The sequence below is a fragment of the Perognathus longimembris genome, chromosome 17 (genome assembly GCF_023159225.1).
Source record: "Perognathus longimembris pacificus isolate PPM17 chromosome 17, ASM2315922v1, whole genome shotgun sequence".
In the NCBI taxonomy this organism is placed as follows: domain Eukaryota; kingdom Metazoa; phylum Chordata; class Mammalia; order Rodentia; family Heteromyidae; genus Perognathus; species Perognathus longimembris.
The window spans coordinates 19,946,283-19,971,054 of record NC_063177.1 but is presented as its reverse complement, the minus strand read 5'-3'; the positions used below and the strand labels follow the sequence as shown (position 1 = coordinate 19,971,054).

The 24,772-nt window shown below is 37.3% G+C and overlaps 1 protein-coding gene across 2 annotated transcripts in view; it reads left to right on the top strand.

Moving 5' to 3' along the window:
- The window catches only part of Nlk (nemo like kinase), a 160,905-nt gene that overhangs the window by 58,299 nt on the left and 77,834 nt on the right, over positions 1–24,772 (top strand). For both annotated transcript variants that reach the window (XR_007213705.1, XM_048365582.1), the window contains exon 2: positions 16,779–16,908. Coding sequence is in view for 1 of the 2 variants with exons in the window: in XM_048365582.1 (XP_048221539.1) it covers positions 16,779–16,908 (130 nt within the window). In the remaining variant the exon portion in view is untranslated. The remainder of the gene's footprint in view (positions 1–16,778; positions 16,909–24,772) is intronic.

Here is a 24,772-nt window from a genome sequence, read left to right as displayed (position 1 = left end):
AGTGTGCTTAGTGCCAAGTATATTGGTCTCTTGTAACTTTAGCCATTCTAGTGTTCATGTGGAGGAATTTTACTGTGACCTTAATTTTGTTTCTTTGACTAGTGACTTGAGTTTCTTTTCTTTTTTTTGGCCAGTCCTGGGCCTTGTACTCAGGGCCTGAACACTGTCCCTGGCTTCTTTTTGCTCAAGGCTAGCACTCTGCCACTTGAGCCACAGTGCCACTTCTGGCCATTTTCTTTTTTCTTCTTCTTTTTTTTTTTTTTTTCAAATTTTTATTATCAAACTGATGTACAGAGAGGTTACAGTTTCATCCGTTAGGCATTGGATACATTTCTTGTACTGTTTGTTACCTTGTCCCTCATACCCCCCTCCCTCCGCCATTTTCTGTATATATATGGTGCTGGGGAATCAAACCCAGGGCTTCATGTATACAAGGCAAGCACTCTTGCCACTAGGCCATATTCCCAGCCCCTTGAGTTTCTTTTTATGTGCTTATTGGCCACATCTGCAAGTGTTTTAGCAAGTGTGCAAAGTCATTGGCCCACTTTTAATTGAGTTGTTAGCCATTAGTGGATTGCCTTGTCATTTTCTTAGCAGTATATTTGGAAGAACAAAAGTTTTTAATCCTGTGAGATCCATTTCATCCCTACCCCCACCCCCCTTTTTACATCACTTCTTTGGATCTAGCTGGGAAATCTTATATTAAAGTCTATAGTCAACTGAATTAATTTTGTATATAGTGTGACTTAAGAGTCATGACTCATTTTTCCTCCATATGGATATCCCATTAGTTTAGCACCACTGATTGATATCATTTGCCTCATTGAATTACCCTTTGTTGAAAACTCATTGACAGTGTGGGTCTATTTTTAGCATGTTATTCTGTTTTACTGACCTCTATTGTATGAGGCCATCTTGATTTGTAAGTCTTTGAAGACAGGCAATGTTAAGTCTTTGGACTTGGTTCTTGAGAATTGTTGTACCTATTCTAGGTTTCCATACCAAATTTAAAAGCAGCTGTTGATGTTGTCAGAGAAGTTGCAAGCTTTTGACTGCATTGATTCTAAAGATCAATTTTGGGGAACTTGGCCATTTTACCAATATTAGATTTTTGAAGCCTCAAAGATAAATCCTTGAACAAGGATTATGTAGAGTGCTACTAATTTCTCTTTTCAGATGAGCATTGATTTTTATAAATCTTTCATTAAATTTATCTTAGGTGTATTTTTAATGCCTATTTAAGTATAAGTGGGGTTATGAAGGAAATTTACCTTCAAATTCATAGCTAGAATATAGAGATGCTATTGAATTTTGTGGACTGACCTTAAATCTTGGCACTTTGCTATACTCATTTATTAATTTTAATAGTTTTTTTATAGGTTCTTTAGGACTTACTACATGTGATCATGTCATCAGTCAAAAGTGATCTATTATATACAGCATATACTTGAGCATTGTTTTTATATTAGCATACATTAGTTGTAAAAGGGGGTGTCATTGTGGCATTTCTATACATGTATATGTAAAGTATATCCTGATCATCCTCATACCCTTATGACCCTTCTTTACTCCACTCCCTCTTCTTAAAACAATTTCAGCAGGCTTCATTGTTCTGTTTCCACATGTGTTAACTATTCTGACTGTTCACCCATTTTGTTAGTTCCTCTTACCTCTAGTGGTACCCACCTCTTTTTAGAGCTTATTTTTGTTTCCCTGTCACTTTGTGTGTGTGTGTGTGTGTGTGTGTGTGTGTGTGTGTGTGTGTGTATCATTTGCATCAAAGGGTTTCTCTATGGCATTTCAGATGTGCATCAGTATTTTGCTTAGAATTGTTGCTCTCTCTTCCCTCACCCTGTCATCCTCTATTGATCAACAGCTTTCATTGAGGTTCCTTATGCCATCTTTATACATAAACTATAATGTATTTTTGGATTTTTATGGCTAGTCCTGGGGATTGGACCTAGGGCCTGAGCACTGTCACTGCCTTGTTTTTGCTCAAGGCTAGCACTGTGCCTCTTGAGCCACAGTGCCACGTCTAGCCTTTTCTGTTCATGTGATGCTGAGGAATTGAACCCAGGGCTTCATACATTCAAGGCAAGCACTCTTAAGTCACATTCCCAGCCTGTTACAATGTATTTTGAAATAATGCACCTCCATCTTTCTTTTTCCCTTCCCCCTTCTCTCGTTGTCCTACATATTTCCATAGTAAGAATCATGTTATGCATGTATGTATGTATGTATGTATGTATGTATGTATGTATGTATGTATGTATGTACATATACAAACATATACATACATATCTTTTAAGTCTTGCTTCCACATAGAGTGAAAAACATATGGTATTTGTGTTTAGCTCTTTGAGTTTGGCTTATCTTACCTTACTCAACATGTTTTCCAGTTCCATCCATTTTCCTGTAAATTACATGATTTCTTTTTTTTCTCTTTTTCTTTTTGCCAGTCCTGTGGCTTGAACTCAGGGCCTGAGCACTGCCCCTGGCTTCTTTTTGCTCAAGGCTAGCACTCTACCACTTGAGCCACAGCACCACTTCTGGCTTTTTCTATATATGTGGTGATGAGGAATTAAACCCAGGGCTTTATGCATGCTAGGCAAGCACTCTACCTCTAAGCCACATTCCCAGCCCCTGTACATTGTTTCTTGACCTATTTATGGCCTATTTTTGAGACATTTGAAAAAACAAAACAGGCTGGCCTTGAATTCTTGATTCTCCTGCCTCAGCCTTCAGAAGTTAAAAAAAGCTAATATTAAAACTGTAATCACACTTTCAGGTATTTTAAACTTAATATTTAAGTAGACAAAAACATTTTCCTTCTTTGGCCATGTTTATTTGGTGTTTTTTTAGTTTGAAGGTGATGCGATATGATTGCAAAATATAGATTTAGAAAATACAATGAGTAAAAGTACACTGTTAAAATCTAACCTGCATTTTCTTTCTGTGGTCTCTTACATAGGACACAATCTCCTTAAGTACATTAATGTTCTCTTATTCTTTATATCATGTAGCGACCAGTCATAACTAGATCACTGTTGGGTTCCCAGTAAAAGTTTGTGGAAAGATCAATAATTTGCAGGGAACTTTCCCATCTATCTTTGTGCCATAGAGCTTTTCAGGGAGCAACTCTGCAGTCCCTGACAATCATTTGAAAATATTTATCTCTTTTTGTACACTCCTTCCCATCTGAGGGGAGCTAGAGCAGATAAATAATAGGTACATACATAACATACATACACACTTATGTACAATTAAAGACAAGTTAGAGAGATGTTATATGTTGTAATTTGAATTCCTGCTGTTTCTTACAATTTTGTCTAATAGAGTAAAAAGAATGAGTCCCATGGATTGTTTTCTGGAAGTATAGTAGAAATTCAGTAGACCAGCCACCATTGAGGTTATGCATTATATGCTGTTTCACCCTGAGCTAAAATATTTTTGTACTCATTTTATAGAGTTTTTGTTTATACAAGCTGATGGTTCATTCTTACATTTCTGCAGGCTATACTATAATTCAATCTATCTCACCTCATCCTCATTTTCTAAGGTTTATGCCTCATGCTTTTTCCTGAAGTTAGAAATTTTGCAATGTGAAAAGTTTTGTTTGAAAATTGTTTGTATTCAGCTATATACATAAAAATGTATGAAGAGCTATTTAAGATTACATAGAATCTTGAAAATTAAGGAAGTTTTCTGTGTATGTATGTACAAATGAGATCATGAATTTAGAAATATGCTAAATTATACATTTTACCTAGTTATCAGTGATGAGTGATTAGTACTGAACTTTTGAAATCAAATTCTGAAATAAACTTTTGAAAACAAGCAGAAATTCAGTATCTTGCTAAATTTAGCTAGTATTGTCTCTGTAGTTTAAAATTAAGAGTTGTAATTTGAAAGTGTCAAAGATTTAGACTAAAGTGCTAAGTAAGAACTATAGTTTCAGAGTGTTCATTCCTTTGAAAAATTTATTCTGCCTGTTAATTTTTTTACTTATGAATTTATCAATTTGTATACATTATTTTATTATTGGTTGTAGTTGATATCTAAAATAAAAGGAATCAAAATTCCTTGTTGATCGTTTGCCTGTGTGTTGAATATGTTTTCTGCCAAATGGTTACTTTATTACAGTATTCACTGAAACTAGTGTGTTTTCTAATAGCAGAGCAAGGATTCTGATTTAGGGCCTTTGAATAAATGTAAAGCTACCTCATTCTTAGTTAGCTCTTGACAGATTCTCATTCTCTGGTTTGTTTCTCTTGGGGGTTTGTGGCCTGATAAAAGTTGCTATATATAAACGGTCATTTTTACTTTATCAGAGTGGGTCTGGTCAATGGAAGAGTCTAGGTTTTAGTTATCTTTATTGGGTGTTTTTAGATAGGCTTTTCTTTTTCAAGCATACATTTCTTGGCTTGATCAGTATGATGGTTAGTTTAATCCTTCTTCCAGAGGTGAAAGTGACAAGAAGCAGAGCAAGGTTGGCACAGGAAGATTCAGACATCAGATGCATAAGGAAATAACTTGTGGTTATCTAGTAAGGAAGTAGTCAAAGCCTTGAAATGTTTTACGTGAATGTGTAGATTCAGGATGCGTCATCCCCCCACCCCCGGCACCTTCTCAAGCTCTGTAGTATTTTGGGCGCAAATAATAAAAGAAAGATGGATGCTATCCTAGTTCCAAATCCATTTTATGCTTTTGTAATGGCAACCTTATTAAACTCTCCTAAAACTGTTGTACCAATGAATCTGTTCTTAGTTTTGCTTGACTTAGCAGTTTTCTTTTCTTCAGGTAGTACCCTGTTAAGTGTTCCATTTCCTCTGTAAGATGCCAGGCCAGAGAACATTTTCTTGTGTATCAACTACATTCTGCATGGTTGAATCTTCACATTGGTTAAAGGTTTTTATCATAGAAAATGGGAAAGAAAACCGGCACCTCCTTTTACCCAGTGCTGTCCTTTAATTTCCTATTCCCAAACAGGACTTAAAATCCTTCACCATGGAAATCTTTCACTTGAAATTGTAGCAGTGGTATATAACAGGTGTCTTTAATATGGCCAGTGAGTTGAGACTGAAGCAAACACATCTCTCTTTACTGAAATTTTATGTTATTATACTAATCTATATATTTTTAAACTGTTAATAAAGAATTTAAATTTCTGCTTTAGCTAAATGCTAGTAATGCTTCATAGCTGAACCTGGATTGGGGTTTTCATCTCCTTCACCTAGTTAACTGGTTTATCAAATGGTAGAAAATATAGGTTTTTCAAAGAGTTGCAGATGTCATTTGGTTGTTTAAAAAAAAGTGGATTTGGGGAAAAAGTAAGATGTCAGCTATCAGATAAACATCTATAGAAATTTTGAGTAGCCAGATCCTTACCCATTGTTTTTTCAGTGAACTATAAAGACTTGATGAGTCACTCCTGTGCTGGTCACTGAAGACAAGCTTTGTTATCCCTTGCTAGCAGCTTTTGGGCCCACCCTGTTTCCCCTAGATGTGTCTGAAGTAGCTATTGTTAGCTAATTATTATTATCCTACTCATTTAGAACCATTTTGTGCCCTGCATCCTAGCAGCAGACTTTAGTACCCAAAGCCAGCTCTGCATCAGAACAGCAACATATAAAAAAATTATTTGCAGTATTTGTCCCTGTTGTAGGTGATTTAAGCTACTTTATTGCTCTGTTAACTTTAATTAAAGGTCGGGACTAGAATAAATTACATTTGCTGCTACATTTTTCCAATTTTTTTTTCTAAAAATGTATCCTGAGTTTGTAGCATCCATATTATGGTTGGAAAATTGAACATAAAATCCATAGTCTGTGCATCTCATAGTACCTACTTAGTTGAAAATGTATCTTTAATGAAGATATGGAGTTCCGGGCTTTGAAATTGTATTTTGAATGATGTTTTCGATGGTCATTGATCGTCTCAGTTGGTCTATTTACTTTATTGGTGTCAGTTCTTTCCTGTTTTCTTTTGCTTGCTTTGTCTCCTCCTCCCCCTCCCCCTCCCCCTCCCCCTCCCCCTCCCCCTCCCCCTCCCCCTCCCCCTCCGCCCCTCCCCCTCCCCCTCCCCCTCCCCCTCCTCCTCCTCCTCCTCCTCCTCTTCTTTCTTCTTTCTTCTTTTTTTGCTTGTCCTGGGCCTTGGACTCCAGGGCCTGAGCACTGTCCCTAGCTTTTTTCTTCTCTTTTTTCTTCTCAAGGCTAGCACTCTACCACTTGAGCCACAGTGCCACTTCTGGCCTTTTCTATATATGTGGTGCTGGGGAATCGAACCCAAGGCTTCATGTATACGAGGCAAGCATTCTTGGCCACTAGGCCATATTCCCGGCCCCTGTTTCTTCTTATTTCTTAAGGTGAATGCTTATATATTCCTGGTTTGAGGCCTTTTTTCCAATATTGCTATACAGAGCTATAAATTTTCCCTCCAAGTACTTGTTTAGCTGTGTCCAATAAATAGTTTTTATATAATTCAAAGTAAGGGTTTTTGTTTTGTTTTTGTTTTTGCCAGTCCTGGGACTTGAACTCAGGGTGTTGGGTACTGTCCCTGAGCTTCTTTTGCTCAAAGCTAGCACTCTACCATTTGAGCCACAGCACCAGTTCTGGCCTTTTCTGTTCATGTGGTACTGAGGAATCGAATCCAGGGCTTCATGCAGGCTAGGCAAGCACTCCACCACAAAGCCACATTTCTAGCCCCTCACAGTAAGTTTTTTGTTGATGATGATGGTGAACTTTTTGTTTATTTTGCTGGTACTGGAGTTTTGAACACAGCTTCATAGTTAATTTGGCTGGTACTCTACCTTGAGCCAAACCTTTAAGCCTAGCCTTCTTGTTGGTTATTTATTTATTTATTTATTTATTTATTTGCCAGTCCTGGGGCATGAACTCAGGGCCTGAGCACTGTCCCTTGCTTCTTTTTGCTCAAGGCTAGCACTCTGCCAACTTGAGCCACAGCGCCACTTCTGGCCTTTTTTATTTTATTTTATTTTATTTATTTATTTATTTTTGGCCAGTCCTGGGCCTTGGACTCAGGGCTTGAGCAGTGTCCCTGGCTTCTTTTTGCTCAAGGCTAGCACTCTGCCACTTGAGCCACAGCGCCACTTCTAGCCATTTTCTATATATGTGGTGCTGGGGTATCGAACCCAGGGCTTCATGTATATGAGGCAAGCACTCTTGCCACTAGGCCATATTCCCAGCCCCTTTTTGGTTATTTTTGAGATGGAGTTTCGCCAACTTTTTTGTTCATGCTGGCTTTGAACTGTGATCCTCCTGAATAGAATTACAGACATGAGCTCTGGAACCTGGCTCGTAATTTTTTAATTACTAAATTTAACTGATGTATTTATTTTTTTATTATGAAATATCCTTTTTGTCTCTAGTAGTATTTCTTATTTTATAGTTTATTTTGAGATCTCCTCTTCCTCCTCTTTTTTAACAGACTAATTACAAAACCTGAGGCACAACTCTACATTGTGGTGCTTCAACAATTTCCTTTACAATGGAAGAAGTTAGGGGGAGTGTGATGAGATTAGGAGTAGGACTGTGGTCCCAGATTCTGCTGACATTCCATTCCTGTACTCCCTTTTAATAGAACATTCTTTTGTAATGAAGGAAAAAAATTTAAGGAAGCAATTTCCTTTGAAATTCCACCAAAACATAAAAAGGTTATTATAGTATAATCCACTACAGAATGAACCTGTGGCACAGGCAAAGAAGTGATAAAGTCTATTGGACTGATACAGGCATATATCCATGTGAAAAAATATTAGAATCATTCTCTTTAGAAGATACTCATAGCCAGGTGCTGGTGGCTCACGCCTGTAACCCTAGATACTCAGGAGGCTGAGATCTGAAGATCATGGTTCAAAGACAACCTGGGCAGCAAAGTGGGTGAGACTCTTATCTCCAGTTAACCACCAAGAAACCAGAAGTATCACTGTGACTCAAAGTGGTAGAGCTCTAGCCTTGAGCTGAAGAGCTCAGAGGCAGTGCCCAGGCCCAGCATTCAAGCCCCAGGACAGACCCCCCCCCCCAAGCATTCTTAGTTGTACAATAACAAACATAAAAACATACACAAAATTTCCAGGCACTGGTGGCTCATGCATGTAATCCTGGCTACTCAGGAGGCTGAGAGCTAAGGATCCTGGTTCAAAGCCAGTTTGGGCAAGAAAGTCTTCGGGACTCTTATGTCCAGTTAACCCCTAGAAAAAGGGAAGTGAAGTTGTGGCTCAAAGTGGTATATCGCTAGCCTTGATCAAAAAAAGCTCAGAAACAGTGCCCAGGCTCTGAGTTCAAGCTCCACTACCAAACAAAAACGTACAAAATAAAATATATAACTCGGCGCTTTCAGTACCCTATATGCAAAAGTATTTACTAGGATCTAATCAGGAGAAACTACAATCAGATATTTAGAGTTAAATATGAAAAATGCTAATTAGCTATAAAGTTGTCATCTGGGTAATTACAAAGGCAAGAAGAGAGCACTGAGATATCACAGAAGTGGCAGTTTCTACCTCACACCTGGGAGAATATAGGGAAGAGCTTGTCATTGTTAAAAATTATGATCACAAGCAGCAGAAATTCAGCCATCTGAGGAGAGGATATGGTTCACTAGTGTCAGTAGCTGATTTGAAGGACATTAGTTCTGCAAAAGCTAGCAAAACTATAAACCAGATTCATCTGCTGTTACAGGAAGCCACTACTTCTGCCAGTAGTGAAAGTGTTGCTGGGATAGCACATACAGAAACAAGAAACAGACCAGAAGTCTATGAGAAGGAATAGGTCTCTTCCTCCATCTCCACCCATACAATCACTCTTGAAAGCCCTCTCATCACAATTTATCATGAAGCTGGTTGGCATAACCAAAATATAGTTTTCAGAGATACACTCAGCATTATAGATCCCCATTTAGTTGGCTGGCTTTGAAGCCGGGGCACAGCCTGGGCCAGCCTGGAACCAGGACTTCCCAATCTCTGCCTCCCACTTAGTTTAGATGGTAAATGCACAATACTGTACCTGTGTAGAGCTCTCATGAATTTTTCTGTCTTGGCTAGCCTCAAACTACAACTTCCATTCTTAGCCTCTCAACTAGTTTAGGATTAAAGGCTTGAGCTACCATTGGCTGACAAGAATAGAAAGTTTTACTATATTGCATCTTCTTGTCCATGAATATATCTTTCCTTTTATTCTTTAATTTCTTTCAGTAATTTCCCATCATTTTGTACAGCAGTCTTACATGGCTTTTGTTAGCTTTAATCTCCAATAGTGAGTATTTTAAATTGTCATAAATACTGTTTCTAGAAGTTGCATGTTTGAAAATTTTCAAACATTAAGTCTTTTACTTTCATGTAGTTATACCCATTTTATTATGCCAGCCACCCAATTTAATACTAGTTAAGATTACATTATCTTATTATTATTAGTTTTGGTCAATATTGGGGTTGTAGGCTGGCAGGATACCACTGGGTTATGGTCCACTTTTTAACTATCTTTATTATTTTTTTTTAGAGATATTTAAAAAGACACCTAGATTTTATATCATTTCATATAACAGCCTCTATGGGCTTTTTTTGTTGTTGTTTGTTTTGTTTTGTTGGCCAGTCCTGGGCCTTGGACTCAGGGCCTGAGCACTGTCCCTGGCTTCCTTTTGCTCAAGGCTAGCACTCTGCCACTTGAGCCACAGCGCCACTTCTGGCCATTTTCTGTATATGTGGTGCTGGGGAATCAAACCCAGGGCCTCATGTATACGAGGCAAGCTCTCTTGCCACTAGGCCATATCCCCAGCCCCTCTATGGGCTTTTTTTATATAACCACAGTTCACATGTCATATTCACATTTCCTGTTTTATTTCAAAAGTACATTTGAAAAAATTGCTTTTTAGGTGGGGTCTTGCTATGTAGCCTAGGCTGGCCTCAAACTTGCATCCTAACAGCCTTCAGAACTGCTTTTTGTGCTGTGGTGTAGCACATTGGTAGAGTGCTTGAGTGATGTACACAAGCCCTATGTTTTGTTTTGTGTTTTTTTCCTGCCAGTCCTGGAGCTTGATCTCAGGGCCTGCGCACTGTCCCTGGCTTTATTTTGCTTAAGGCAAGTACTGTACCACTTGAGCCACAGCACCACTTCTGGCTTTTTCTGTATCTGTGGTGCTGAGGAATCAAACCCAGGGCTTCATGTATACGAGGCAAACACTCTACCACTAGGCCACATTCCCAGCTCCCTATTTTTTTATTTTTTATTTTTATTTTTTTGCCAGTCCTGGGCCTTGGACTCAGGGCCTGAGCACTGTCCCTGGCTTCCTTTCTGCTCAAGGCTAGCACTCTACCACTTGAACCACAGCACCACTTCTGGCCGTTTTCTATATATGTGATGCTGGGGAATCAAACCCAGGGCTTCATGTATACGAGTCAAGCATTCTTGCCACTAGGCCATATTCCCAGCCCAGCTCCTATTATTTTTCTTTTTTTAAGAGATTCTCCTAAACCTTTTTTTTTTTTTTTTTTTTAAAGCTGGTGCCAGTGGCTCATGCCTGTAATCCTAGCTACTCAGGACCTGAGATTTGAGGATGGAAGTTCAAAGCTAATCCAGGCAGACACATAGATGAGGCTCTCCAATTAACCACCCCATAAAGCTGAAGCCGTGGCTCAAATGATGGAGCAGTAGCCTTGAGCAAAAAAGCCCAAGGACAGTGCCTAGACCCTGAGTTCAAACCCCACAACCAACACCAACAGAAAAAAGAGAAACAAAGTCTTTTTAAAGTTTGGATTTAGAGCTGGGGATATGGCCTAGTGGCAAGAGTGCGTGTCTCGCTTGTCTCGATTTGTATGTACTATTGGCATTTTTTTTGTTTTTGTTTTTGTTTTGCTAGTCATGGGGCTTGGACTCAGGGCCTGAGCACTGTCCTTGAGCTTCTTTTTGCCCAAGGCTAGCACTCTACTCTTGAGCCACAGCGCCACTTCTGGATTTTTCTGTGCATGTGGTGCTGAGGAATCAAACCCAGGGCTTCATGCATACGAGGCAAGCACTATACTGCTAAGCCACATTCCCAGCCTAAGACTTGTGTTTTGTAGTCAATAATTACTAAAATGCTAACTTAACCAGAAAAAATTAAATAATACAATAAAATATCCCATATGACAAGATTTTTTTTTTTTTGCTGATGATGTGATCTTCCTTTTAAATTCATAAAGGTTTAAGTATTGGGGATATTTTTGTTTTGTTTTGTTTTTTATTCTGTTTGAAATTGTTATTATAAAGGTGATGTACAGAGGGGTTATATTTACATAAATCAGGAGAAGAATACATTTCTTTTCCGACAGCCTCACCCTTTTTCCTTCGCTCTCCCAGTTTTTCCCTCCTGGCCCCACTCACTCACAAGTTATACAGTTCATTTCCAACATAGTGTCTAGTGAGTACCACTGCTGCATTTGCTCACCATTTGCCCCTCCATTTCTGTGCCCCCCCATGCCCTCCCTAAGACAGATACATGAACAAATAATAACAAAAGAAAAGAAAACAACAACAAAGAAAACTTCCATTTCCTGGAGTTGACAGTAAATGTTATTTTATATGATCAGAGGCACATAGTATTTTGTCTTTGTGTTCCTCCGCTAAGAGTATCCTCCTTTGGTTTAGATATTGTTAATTGTCTTTTTTCCTTTTGATGTTGATGAACAATTTTGGGGATCATTTTATGTCTCTTGGGGGAAAAAGAAAAAAGATTGCTTTTTCGTGCATGTAGCTTATACAGCAAATACCATGTTTGGCTTAAAAAACAAGTCAGAAAACAACTCAACTGATGAACAAATTATGTAAGTATGGAAGATGAGAATTTTTTTAATATGTCTTTTAGAATGGGGGCAAAGAGGTCTAGAAGAGTTTGTTCTTAGTGTCAAGCTCTAAATTATTGCAGAGTAAACACAAAGTTAAAGTTCTGATTAGAAAGCACAGAGAGACAGCAAAATAAATTCCTTTTTTCTTAATTCCTTATTAAATTATTATTATTAAATTCCTTATTCCTTAACTCTTTAGTGTGCCCTTGAATATATAACAGGGACTAAGGTACAACTAACAGACATTTTCTAGACTTGTCAAAAAATTTGCCAGAGGGCTGGGGATATAGCCTAGTGGCAAGAGTGCCTGCCTCGGATACACGAGGCCCTAGGTTCGATTCCCCAGCACCACATATACAGAAAACGGCCAGAAGCGGCGCTGTGGCTCAAGTGGCAGAGTGCTAGCCTTGAGCGGGAAGAAGCCAGGGACAGTGCTCAGGCCCTGAGTCCAAGGCCCAGGACTGGCCAAAAAAAAAAAAAAAAAAAAAAAAAAAATTTGCCAGAGCATTTGCTATGTTCTCAAGCAGTCTTAATCTAAATACAAGTAAAAATAACATATAAGGAAATGAATTTCAAAATGAATGTGAAAGCAGTAATCTAAATATTTAGAGTTTAGTTAAGAGAATCCAGTGACTAAGACGTATACTGTATTGGAACACTTGACATAGTAATTGTAGTATATGTAGAAAAAAAATAGAGGATTGATGATAACAACTTTACGTGAATAGAATTAGAAGAATTTGATTTTCTTAATCCAAGTTGAAATATTCTTAATATAAATTATATGTTTTGAATAGCTAAAAATCTTTATCAGAAACAGGAACTTTGAAAAGTATAAAAAAAATCTATTGAAAAGACTCTTCACCTAAAAATTGAATGGGGACCTTAACAATGTCTCAGATTCTTGCCAACTAACTTAATGATATTTTAGGCAACTAACTTAGTGATATTTTAAGCCGCTATTTAAAATGTCTTAAGTGACTGTTTAAAGATGTCGTAAGTGACATTTGGATGCCTGGGAAAATAGCTCCACAGAAGTTTCAATCTCGTTTCATTCCAGTTTTCCTGTTTGTCATTGATTTAAGCAGATTTCTGGCATTGGTCCTGGGATTAAGAAAATTTCATGTCAAAATGACCACAACAGATTTAAAAAGCTTCCTGTTTTGTTATGATACTCTTGACATCATCTGTATCTCTCTGAAGAATGTCTTGTGGGTTTTTCTGGCTTTTAAAAAAATAGTTGAACTTATGTTCAGAGTATGAGAAGGATTGATGACATTCTGGGCAGATATAAAGGATTCTTTCTTTGCCATTCTTAAAACTTTTAAGGTTGACTCACACCTATAATCCTGGCTACTAAGGAAGCTGAGATCTGAGGATCATAGTTCAAAGCCAGCATGGGCAGACAAATCTGTGAGACTCGTATCTCCAATTAACCACCAAAAAGCCAGAAGTGAAGCTGTGGCTCAAATGGTAGAGTACTACTAGCCTTGAGCACAAAAGCTCAGGGACAGCACCCAGGCCTGAGTTCAAGCCCCAGGACCTGTACCAGAACAGCAGCAGTAAAACAAACACTTTAAAGTGGTGTTTGAAAAATAAAATATCAATTTAAGAATGTAATCAGGGGGCTGGGAATATGGCCTAGTGGTAGAGTACTTGTGGTAGAGTACTTGCCTCGTATACATGAAGCCCTGGGTTCGATTCCCCAGCACCACATATATAGAAAAATCCAGAAGTGGCACTGTGGCTCAAGAGGTAGAGTGCTAGCCTTGAGCAAAAAGAAGCCAGAGACAGTGCTCAGGCCCTGAGTCCCAAGCCCCAGGACTGGCAAAAAAAAAAAAAAAAGAATGTAATCAGATGAAGCATCAGACAAACTAAGGCTGGGGAGCCATTATTTAGTAGGGAAAATAACTGGCCTGTAAGTGAATTGTAGTTATTATGGATGACTTCTTCCTTTTCTCTCTTTTTTTTTTTTAAATGAGGAAAGTTACCCCAGTGTTGTTTATTATCTCTATAGCTATAGCAAGCACATCATTGATAGTGCAGTTTGGAGTGAATAACCAGACTATTGGGTCAGCAGAGAAGTTGCACAGCAAGCCTTCAAATAACAAAGAAATGAAAATTCCCGTATAACATGCTCCCTCACTTATCTGTGCTCTGTGGTATTATTTGTGCTGAACCAAAGCATCTGGTACCTCAAGTTAAGAGGGAACAAACTCAACATGGCGTGAAATTACTGCACTGCCATTCACATTCATTAGAGTTACATTGTTACCAGCCTTAGGCATGACTGACTTTTTTTTTGCATGAATAATAAAACAAAATAAAATGCCACTTTGCAAATTTTACCTTAAAACATGACAAGCCTATGCCAAGTATGTCCAGAGTGGATTTCTCTCGGAACAGCTTCATAGGGTGACCAATCAGAACAAGTAGTACTGTTTGAGGCTTTGGAGAGAGCATTGTCTTAAACTATTCATTTTTGAAGACTAATACTTACTGTGCTGGGCTGTTAAAGATAATAAAGTACTGTTTTTCAACTGTCATAATGATTGATTCAGGCAAAACTCATCAGTGGCTGCTAAAGATAGTAAGTCAAAGGTTGATGAGGAAAAGGATGTTTATACAGTTACAGGGTAGGGAGCCAATAGTAGAGTGCAGAAACCTAGCAGGCACCTTATCCAAGTGACTGGTTTTCAGGGACATATTGACAATCATTTCCTTCCTAATATGAGGCCTGAGCTCCAAGAAGATAATACTTCTGTGTTGCTCCTTGTCAGAAAATGCATAATTGTATCTAATCTCAAGAAAACACTAGAAAAATCCAAATTGAGGGACAGTCCCCAACTGATTGTCCTCTTCTAAATAATGGTTCAAGTTTAAAGAAGATTAAAAAGACATGGTATTTGAAAATAAAGTGTGATCTGAAACTTCTCTTTCTTTGAATTTCATTGACATTTTTGTCTCCTCCTAGCTAAATACAGAAGTAGGTATTGAAACAGAAGTAGGCTTTCAACTAATAGTTTGAATATAACTTATATTTAGTTTCTCTCCTGTCTTACTATCCTAGTTTATGTAAATTTTAAATGTCTTGCAAGTTTTGACTGTTGTCTAAGCAATGGCATTTAATATTAGGTCTTCTGGCATAATTGAAAACTCAAGGCTGGGTTTGTAGCTCAGTGGTAGAGAACTTGCCTAGCACTGGAAAAAAACAAACCAAAACAGAAAACAACAACAAAACAGCTTTGCTGGGCTGCAGAGCAAGACCTTTTTTTTTTTTTTTGGTCAGTCATGGGGTTTGAACTCAGCCTGGGCGCTGTCCCTGAGCTTTTTTGCTCAAGGCAAAGTGCCCTACTACTTTAAGCCCCACTTACGATTTTTCTGGTGGTTAATTGGCGGTAGAGTCTCAGGTACTTTCCTGCCCGTCCTCCTGAGTAGCTAGAATTACAGGCATTAGCCACCAGAATCCAGCAAGACTCTTTATCTTTAAAAATAAAAAAGAAGATAAAATTTTAAAAAGGTAATTATGGTAATTATTTTGCCAGATTCTCAGTCAGCGAAAGAGCTCTCATTTAAAAATACTAGAAGCTGGATGCTTGCTAGTAGCTCACACCTGTAATCCTAGCTATGCAGGAGTCTTGAGATTTTTAGATCACAGTTCAAGGCCAGCCTGGGCAGGAAAATTCACGAGACTCTTATTTATCTCCAGTTAACTAGCCAAAAGCCTGAAGTAGAGCTGTGGCGCAAGTGCAAGCCTTGAGTGAAGAAGCCAAGTGAGAGCAAGATTAAGCCCTTGTATTGGCACACACAAAAAAGAAAACATTAGAATGTATCATTTAAGAGTCTGATGAGCAGTTACAAAAGGGGAAGTAGTGTTATAACTAAGATGAATTCATAAGCAAGTTTGGTTTGGCTTTTAGATAGATACTACAAATGCTTTCTTTTCAGTGGCAATTTGATAATTATCTGAATTCTTGGTGGACAAGAAGAAATTGAGTGATTGTAGTTCATGTAGTGAATAATTAATTGAAAACCATACCCAAGATTAATGTTTGCTTGTCACTTTCAAGCATTGTTTCTAGCATTGTAACTGTTGTTGAGATCTATTCTTAGCCCTGTTCTAAATTTTAATTAATAATTTAGATATAGCACTGATAACATGGATGAAATTTTAAAATGACTCAGGTTTAGGGGGTATAACCTAAATTAACAGATGATCCAATCAATAAAGAAAATGGTTGTTGAGAATTAATAAGCAGGAAAAAAAAGAATTAATAAGCAGGAATCTATCTAAGCAAATCAAACAGAAATAGATTCTATAAGAACAACAGTCCTAGTATGATAGATGAACAGTGGGGGAAAAGCTCTTGTAATATCAGTTGCCAAATGTCCAATTGATGTTTTATTTATTGATTTGTTTATTTAACTGTTTGACTTAATGTATATTGATTGCCATCAGAAAAATGGAAGTCATACTTGCAATTCAAAGATAAGAAAATTCAGGAATACAGTTGTTTAGAAAGCTGTAAAAGAAAATGGGACATTGAACTCTTAAACAGATAGTAACCACGCTCATTATACTTTATGACCTTTATGCTGAAAATGAAGCATAAAACTAATTTGGCTTTGATCATGTTAAGGTGGTATGCTGCTGCTTCCCCTACCCCATCTTCAAAATGGCTTTACCAGGATATTCCTTCTTCCTCAGATGTATTATGTGATTTTTTTTTATAAAGCATAAATGTTTACAGAAGTTTAGACAGATTTTTTTTCAAAAATGTGGCTAACATTCTTTTTATCTTTTACACTATTTAAACATTATGTTGATATAACATTGAGTGTTACAAGATAAAGATATTTTCATGTCCTGAAACATTGAGGAACAAAGTTTAGAATTGATTTCTTTGTCTCTTTTCCCCCCCCCCTAAATATTGTTCTTTAGGTCAGTAACAGATCCAAGAGATGGAAAGAGAGTAGCACTCAAAAAGATGCCCAACGTCTTCCAGAATCTGGTCTCTTGCAAAAGAGTCTTCCGGGAATTGAAGATGTTGTGTTTTTTTAAACATGATAATGTAAGTTAAACTGGTGTGAAACTTGGTGTTTGGGGGAAACTGTTCCTTAACCTATTTCCCTGGATCTATAAATAACAAAGAATTGAAAAGGGTATATGTAAATATAAAGTTTGAAAATCAGCCTCTTGGGGCTGGGAATATGGCTTAGTGGTAAAGTGCTCGCCTCATATACATGAAGCCCTGGGTTCAATTCCTCAGCACCACATACATAGAAAAAGCCGGAAGTGGTGCTGTGGCTCAAGTGGTAGAGTGCTAGCCTTGAGCAAAAAGAAGCCAGGGACAGTGCTTAGGCCCTGAGTTCAAGCCCCAGGACTGGCAAAAAAAAAAAAAAAAATCAACCGCCTTTATGCCAAACTCTATGAAAAGTACTAAACACACCCATGAAGTAGGTTATACAATACCTATTGGTAGCTTTTACTTAACACATTCTTACTGAGGGAATATATACAAAGATGTACACTCACATGCAGTTTCTAAGCTGTATCCTTTCATTGTTCATTTATTATTTTCTTTTAATATTAATTTTCTTTTGTTCTTGGTCTAAGACCAGGACCCAAACTTACTATCCCATGTTCTGCCACCTAAGCCATGCCTCCAACCCCTTAGTATATACTCTTAATGTCTCTGACTGTCTTAATTTTTCACTGTTGAAAGTAGTAGTTTACAACCATGACAACATACTAGAATGACCTGAGAGCACATTTTATCATAATTTTACTTTTAGATTTGAAAATTACATTCCAATTTATATGACTTACAAAGGTCTTCAAATTATTAGCAAACATTGGACCTCTGAAGTTTCAAATTCATTTTGGAATTATAGTGTGTATTCTGCATTTATCAGTGGTGTTTTTTTTTTTAATTCTAGAAATATAAGCTAATGCTTGAATCTCAGGGAAAAGAAGCATAAATTTACAGGAAAAATAGGCTAGAAAGAAACCACAGCCAAGGTTTTAATTAAAGGGCTTGAATACCTGAGACAATTTAGACTTTTTGTGATTAAACAATGAACAATTTTGAATGAACTTTAAGATTGATTAAATGGCAGATTAATATTAATTGATACAAAACAAATATTGGTATTTAGCTGAAGAATAATACTAATATTCAACAGGAAAATAGAATGTAGTAAGTTATGAGTGATTTAATAAGTGGGGATAATTGGCCTCTGATTTTTAAGTATTTTATTTTTATCCTTTAATATATTTAATGAGAGATTAAGATAGAGATATAGGAAGACAATTTTTTCTGTAGACAGTACAGCCCTTGAGGTAACATAGATTAGTTTATTTATGGTTGTGTTTAGAGATATGATGACTAATGGACCGACAGACTCATTGTACTTCAAGAAATAGCTACACCTCAGAAAATCCTGATTTAATTAAAACTTTGATATATGTAAAATTTACTGGACTCTATTTTAAATTTCATGTGGGAAGAAAACTTGCCTCATTCTTCAAGTAGTATTCCAGCTATGGCATCTTAATTGTTCTAATAAAAACTTAAAAAAAATACATTGTCTTGTGAGTCTGTGTAATTGCTTGCACAGAAACCTTTATAACCTTGGCCAAAAGTTTGGGTCTCACCTTCAGAAGAAAAAAATTGTAAATGCTTGTGATATTTGGTAAAACTAAGAATATCAGACATTTTGTGGTTCACTTGAAACTTGACGTTTTAAATTTTTTATTCTGCTTGAAATCTCTTTCTTGACTTTTTTTTTGGTGCCAGTCCTGGGGCTTGAACTCAGACCTTGGGCTTTTTTTTGCTCAAGGATGGTGCTCCACCACTTGAGTCACAGCTCCAATTCTGGCTTTTTTTTCCTGATGATTAGAGATAAGTCTCATGGACTTTCTTACTTGCGCTAATAACTTTGATCCAGGATCCTCAGATCTCTGCCTCCTGAGTAGATAGTATCACAGGTATGAGCCATTGTCTGGCTCTTTTTTTTTTTAAATTTTCTAATAGCTTTTATTACAAAAGTCAGATGACCAATATAGACATGCTTGAGAAGATTAACAGTTGGGAAGAAGTGGGTCAGAATCACCCATGATCTTACCAACCTGTGACCACTGCTGGAATTGAAGGATGTTTTCCTTGTGTGTGTGTCTTTTTTTAAAATAATTTATTTATTAATTAAAATTTTTTTGACAAGGTGTTGTGCAAAACGGGTACAGTTACTTAGGAGGGCAGTATGTACATTTCTTGTGCTATCTTACACCCTGTCTTTCTTTCCCTTCCCTAGGTCAGGTAGAAATATATACAATACACAATGTACCAAGAACATATACAGTAGCCACGTGGCCAAGCCCAAGAAAATTCGCCTAGGGCTTTAAATGTAATGTCGATATTAGACATTATGTCGACAGTAGTCTTATACGTACGTACATACATAGCTTTTGAGCTATTGTGATCCACTGAGAGGTCAATTTTTGACCTTTAAATGTTGAGTAGTTGTTTGGTTTTAGTTACATAATGTAGGGTCACTGACCCAAACCTGTGGGAAATACCACTTGACGAGAAGTTTTTGGTTTTGAAGACCTGGTCTCTACTGTCTCCCCCTCCCCCCACTTTAACAGTCATATATCAGGGAGATCATGCCCCTTTGTTTTCTGTGTTCTAGGCTTGTCTCCCTCAACATTATTTGTTCAAGTTCTGACCATTTCCCTGCGAATACCAATATTTCACCATTCCTAATCGCTATGTAGTATTCCATTGTGTATAGGTACCATATTTTTTGGATCCATTCATCTGTGGAGGGGCATCTGGGTTGTTTCCTTATTTTGGCTATTATGAATTGTGCCACAATAAACATGGAAGTGCAGATGTCTTTTTGATATCTTGGGACCTGTTGTTCAGGATAGATGCCTAGGAGTGGTATGGCTGGGTCATAGGGTAGGTCTATATTGAGCTTTTTGAGGAACCTCCATACTGTTCTCCAAAGTGGTTGTACTAATTTGCACTCCCACCGACAATGGAGGAGGATTCCTCTTTCCCTGCACCCCCTCCAGCATTTGTTGTTGTCTGAGTTCAGAGTATAGGCCATTCTAACTGGAGTGAGGTGATATCTCAGGGTTGTTTTTATTTGCATTTCCTTTATTGTCTGGATCTTTTTTTAAAGTTATGGTTAGGCTATGGGTTATAGTAGTTCAGTGGTAGAACTCTTGCCTTACATGTAAAGGCCATGAGTTTGATCTATAGCACTGAAAGAAAAAAAATGCACCACTTTCTTCTACTCTATTGAAACTGCTTATTAGTATTTTAATAAGTTTGAAAATACTATTCAAGTTGCCATCTCAGTGTCAGATTTAGGATGATGGCTTGAGTTAATTAGTTCTTGAATTTGTCTTAGTACTATCCTCACATCAAAGAATGAACAAGTCTATGTATAATGTCAGAGACTCAAGCACAAGTGTCCACAACACAAATATTTTAAAGGTGATTTCAGATTTCAGTGGCTTGTTGTTTTCAAATTAATATTGGCTTCTATATAAAAAAGTAATTATATGAGCCATGTAGCAGTGGTTCATGCCTATAATCCTAACTACTTAGGAGACAGATCTGAGAATTGCTGTTCAGAGCTATCCCAGGCAGACAAATCCTTGAGACTTTTAACTCCCAATAACAGTCAAACAAATAAATAAATAATCCAGAAGTGGAGGTATGCACCAAGTGGTAGAATAGCAGCCATGAGCAAAACAAAACCTTGAGTTTGAGCTCCAGTATTAGAAGAAGGAAAAAGATAATGATGTAATAAAATGCTATTCATTCATGTTTGCTTATGATTCATGCTTCTAGAATAACTCAGTTAATTCCCAAAGATTGCACTAGAGTTAAATAATGTAAGGAAAGAAATAAACTGAGTTCTTGAAAAATCTCATCAACTTAAACACAGCCAATTCCAATGTCATTTATAAGAGCTGAGTTTTAGAGTCAGACTGTGTTTGAATTATGACTCCACTGTTTCCTAATGGTGTTATCTTAGGTCTTAACTTCTCTGAGGTCTAAGTTTTCTTATTTGCAAAGTGAACATGTTAGAAACAGAAATAGCTATATATGATTGCTGCAGAAATTAAATTCTTTTTTCTTGGCCTGGGCGCTCTTTATGAGCTTTTTTTTGCTCAAGGCTACTAGCTCTACCACATGAGCCACAGCTCTGCTTCTGGCTTTTTTGGTGCTGATTTGGATGTGAGTCTCATGGACTTTTCTGTCTGGGCTGACTTTGAACCACAATCCTCACATCTCAGTCTCCTGAGGAACTAGGTTTACAGGCATGAGCCACCAACACCCAGCAAAAACTAAATTTTTTTTCAATATAATTTTATTGTTGTACTGAGGGGTAGCCATTGCATAACAGGTAATGAGTACATTTCATTTTGGACAATGTCGCCCCTCCCTTCACTTTCCCCCAGTTTGCCACTCCTATCCCTGCCCACAAGTCATATAGTTCATTTTCTACATAGTGTCCACTGAGCACCATACCTGCATTTGTTCACCCTTCCTCCCTTCATTAGAAACTTTTTAAAGATTTTTTTTTTTTTTTTGTCAGTCCTGGGGCTTGAACTCAGACAGAGCCTGGGCACTGTCTGAGCTTCTTTTAGCTCAAGACCAGCTCTCTACCACTTGAGCCACGTGATAACTTCCGGCCTTTTCTGTTTATGTGGTACTGAGGAATTAAACCCAGGGCTTCATGCATGCTAGGCAAGCATTCTACCACTAAGCCACATTCTCAGCCCCATAGACCATGAAAAGTTTTAAATGATTTGAAATTTACCTAAAATATACATACACACATTTTTGGGGGTTTCTGAGATCTCTCTTGAGAAAAGTACTTGTGATATCTGTGGGACTATTTGAGGTGAGCACTTTACCACTAGGCCATATTCCCAGCCCTTGTGGGACTATTTGAAAGTGAAGCAGATACTTGAAGATAAAGATGGCATGACACTACTTTTACACATAATCATTTTTGCTTTTAAGATCTATATCCAAGGGGCATCTCCAGGCCAACATATCTGGAATGCCAGTCTTAAGAGACAGCTGGTATTTGTTGTAGTTAAGTCACCAAATATTTATTAACTAGATCCTGTGCTAAGTCATACAGAAGGTTCAAAACAGAACTCTGTCTTTTCTCGAAGGGAAATGTGTATTTACTAATTCAGTTACTTTTTAAAAATCTTGATAGATGAGGTTTATTAACTCTACATAGGAACCAGAGGCTCTGGTTAATATTACCCAAGGTCAAGATAAGAGTGAAAATCTACTGGCTGTAGAGTCTATTTATATTAATTCACTAGAAATTTATTGTGCACATCCCATGTCCCAACCTGTATTAGTGTCTGGGGATTCTACCTTCAAGTAATTTAAGTGATTTAAAAAAACAAACAAACATGTGATATATACTATGATGAAATGCTATGGAAAGCGTACCTGCATAGTCAGACATTAATGTAGGATAGTCTCAGTTGCATACATAGACTGCAGAGAGCTAGAAATAAACCTAGAAGCAAATTACAGTGTACAGCTATGAAATTAGAATCTCTTAGGGTTGAGGCCCAGGTATTGGTAATTTTTAAAGCTTTTTTAGGTGAAATAGTGATAGCCAAGAAAAAGGGAAAAAAATTGACTTAGGAACTCAAACATGGAGCATATAAACATTATGAAGAACACTTTTATAATAAGACTTGATAGAATAAAGGAAGAAGAAAAGAATGTCATGTTTAAAAAAATGGCATTTAAAAAAGATAAACCTGGGCTGGGAATGTGGCTTAGTGGTAGAGTGCTTGCCTAGCATGCACAAAGCTCTGGGTTTGATTCCTCAGCACTACATAAACAGAAAAAGCCAGAAGTGTGGCTTTGTGGCTCAAGAGGTAGAGTTGTAGCCTTGAGCAAAAAGAAGCCAGGGAACAGTGCTCAGGTCCTGAGTCCAAGCCCCAGGACTGGCAAAGGACAACAACAAAAAACGATTTTTAGGAAGGTTGAAATTTCATTTGAATGGCTTTTGTGTGTAGGGAAACAGCTACAAGCCCTGATAGGCTTTTCCTTTTTCTTTTGGAAGCAACCGCCATAGTCATCATTTTAGATTTTCACTTGTCCTCTAAAGACCATTTAGAGCCTCTTTAGGGTACATTGGTTCTTGCCAAGAGACCCTATGACATGAATCTTGGGCTTTTTCTTGTCTTTATGCAAGAGTACTAAGCACACAGTAGGTTGTCAGTCTGTTTGAAGAGTGAATGGGTGAAGGAAAGTGAAAGAGGAAAAAGTTTATTTTTAATTTGTAACCTCAGTGAAGTTTTTTCTTGGAATCACTTTCTTTCTCCCTAAGATTTAGAAGGCTCTCTAGGAGAGGAAGATAGGGCAAGAAGGAACATTCGTTTCCTTATATAGCTTGAACTAAAGTACCTTTTGGGTTAATAAAGAGCATAGTTATTCATACTGATAGGATTCTTCTTTGAAGGCAGACATGTCCAGATGTTGATGTAAGACTGTTGTGCTAAAGAGGATTGAAAAGGATGCTTTGGAGGGACATTACTTTTCTGTGGATTTGGTTTTGTTCGCTTTATTTCAGAAGTTTTTGGTACTGGACAAGTTATTGAAGGATTTAAAATAATACAATATCACATGTCCATGGATTGGAAAACTCAATATGTTGATTTGCTTATTTTTCCCTAACTTGAACTATATATGTACTGTAATTCCAATCAGAATCCCAGCAGAGTTTTTCATTCATGTATGTGGAAGTTGGCAAACTTATTCTAAAATTCATGGAACTGAAAAAATATCTAAAACAGCGAAATGATCTTGAAGAAGTTGAATAAAATTACAGACATATGCAACCAAATATTCACACTGTTTTAACAGGTCTGGAGATGCAAATTAAGCATATAGGCAAATAGGTTCCTGGAATAGAATAGGAATAGGAAGTCTATAAACCTATATGTGCCTGTATCTCCAGCTGATAGAGTTAGGTGCTGGTAGCTTACACGTATATAATCCTAACTACTCAGAATACTGAGGATTGCATTTTGAAGCCAGCCAGCCCAAGTGGAAAAGTCCATGAGACTCTTATCTCTAATTAACCACCAAAAAGCTATAAGTGGAGCTATGGCTCTAGTGGTAGAGCATCAGCCTTAAGCAAAGTCCTGCGTTCAAGCCCCAGTGGCTTACATACATGCACGCACACACACAAGCACATATACAGTACAGTAGAGGTACCACTGTAACCCAGTAGGGAAAGATGGCCATTTCAATAAATAGTGGAGTCACTTTGATACATGTAATTTAAAGAGTGAATTTTAGTCCTACTTCACATTATACACATAACTTAGTTGAATTGAATCATATACTTAGATGTGAAAGACAAACTAATGCTTCTAGGCTAAAACATCAGAAAATGTCTTTAAAAACATACCTTTATATGGATATGTAAGATAGGCAGATTTCTTAACTAGACAAGTAACACATTATCTATAAAAATGGGCACTATTAACATTAAGAACTAAAGTTTGCTAAAAACTAAGTGGATGGGCCTGAGATTGAGTTTCGTGGTATCATATTTGCCTAAGTGCATGAGGCCCTGTGTTTGATCCCCAGCACTACTAAAAATAATTAACTAATTAAAAATAATGTTTAATGAGGCAATTAAGTGCTTTAGTTGACATTTTTTCCCCGATTGTAGGTTACCTGAAACTCATCGATTGTTAGTGATATTGTAAATTTATAAAACAACTTAGGAAAACTGTCCATCTACACTAAAACTAAATATGTAACTATATTGACTCCGCAAGAGGTTAATCACTTAAGCACCCAAAAGAAATGAATACATGTATCTGCCAAAAGACATATACGAGATTGTTTAGAGAAACTT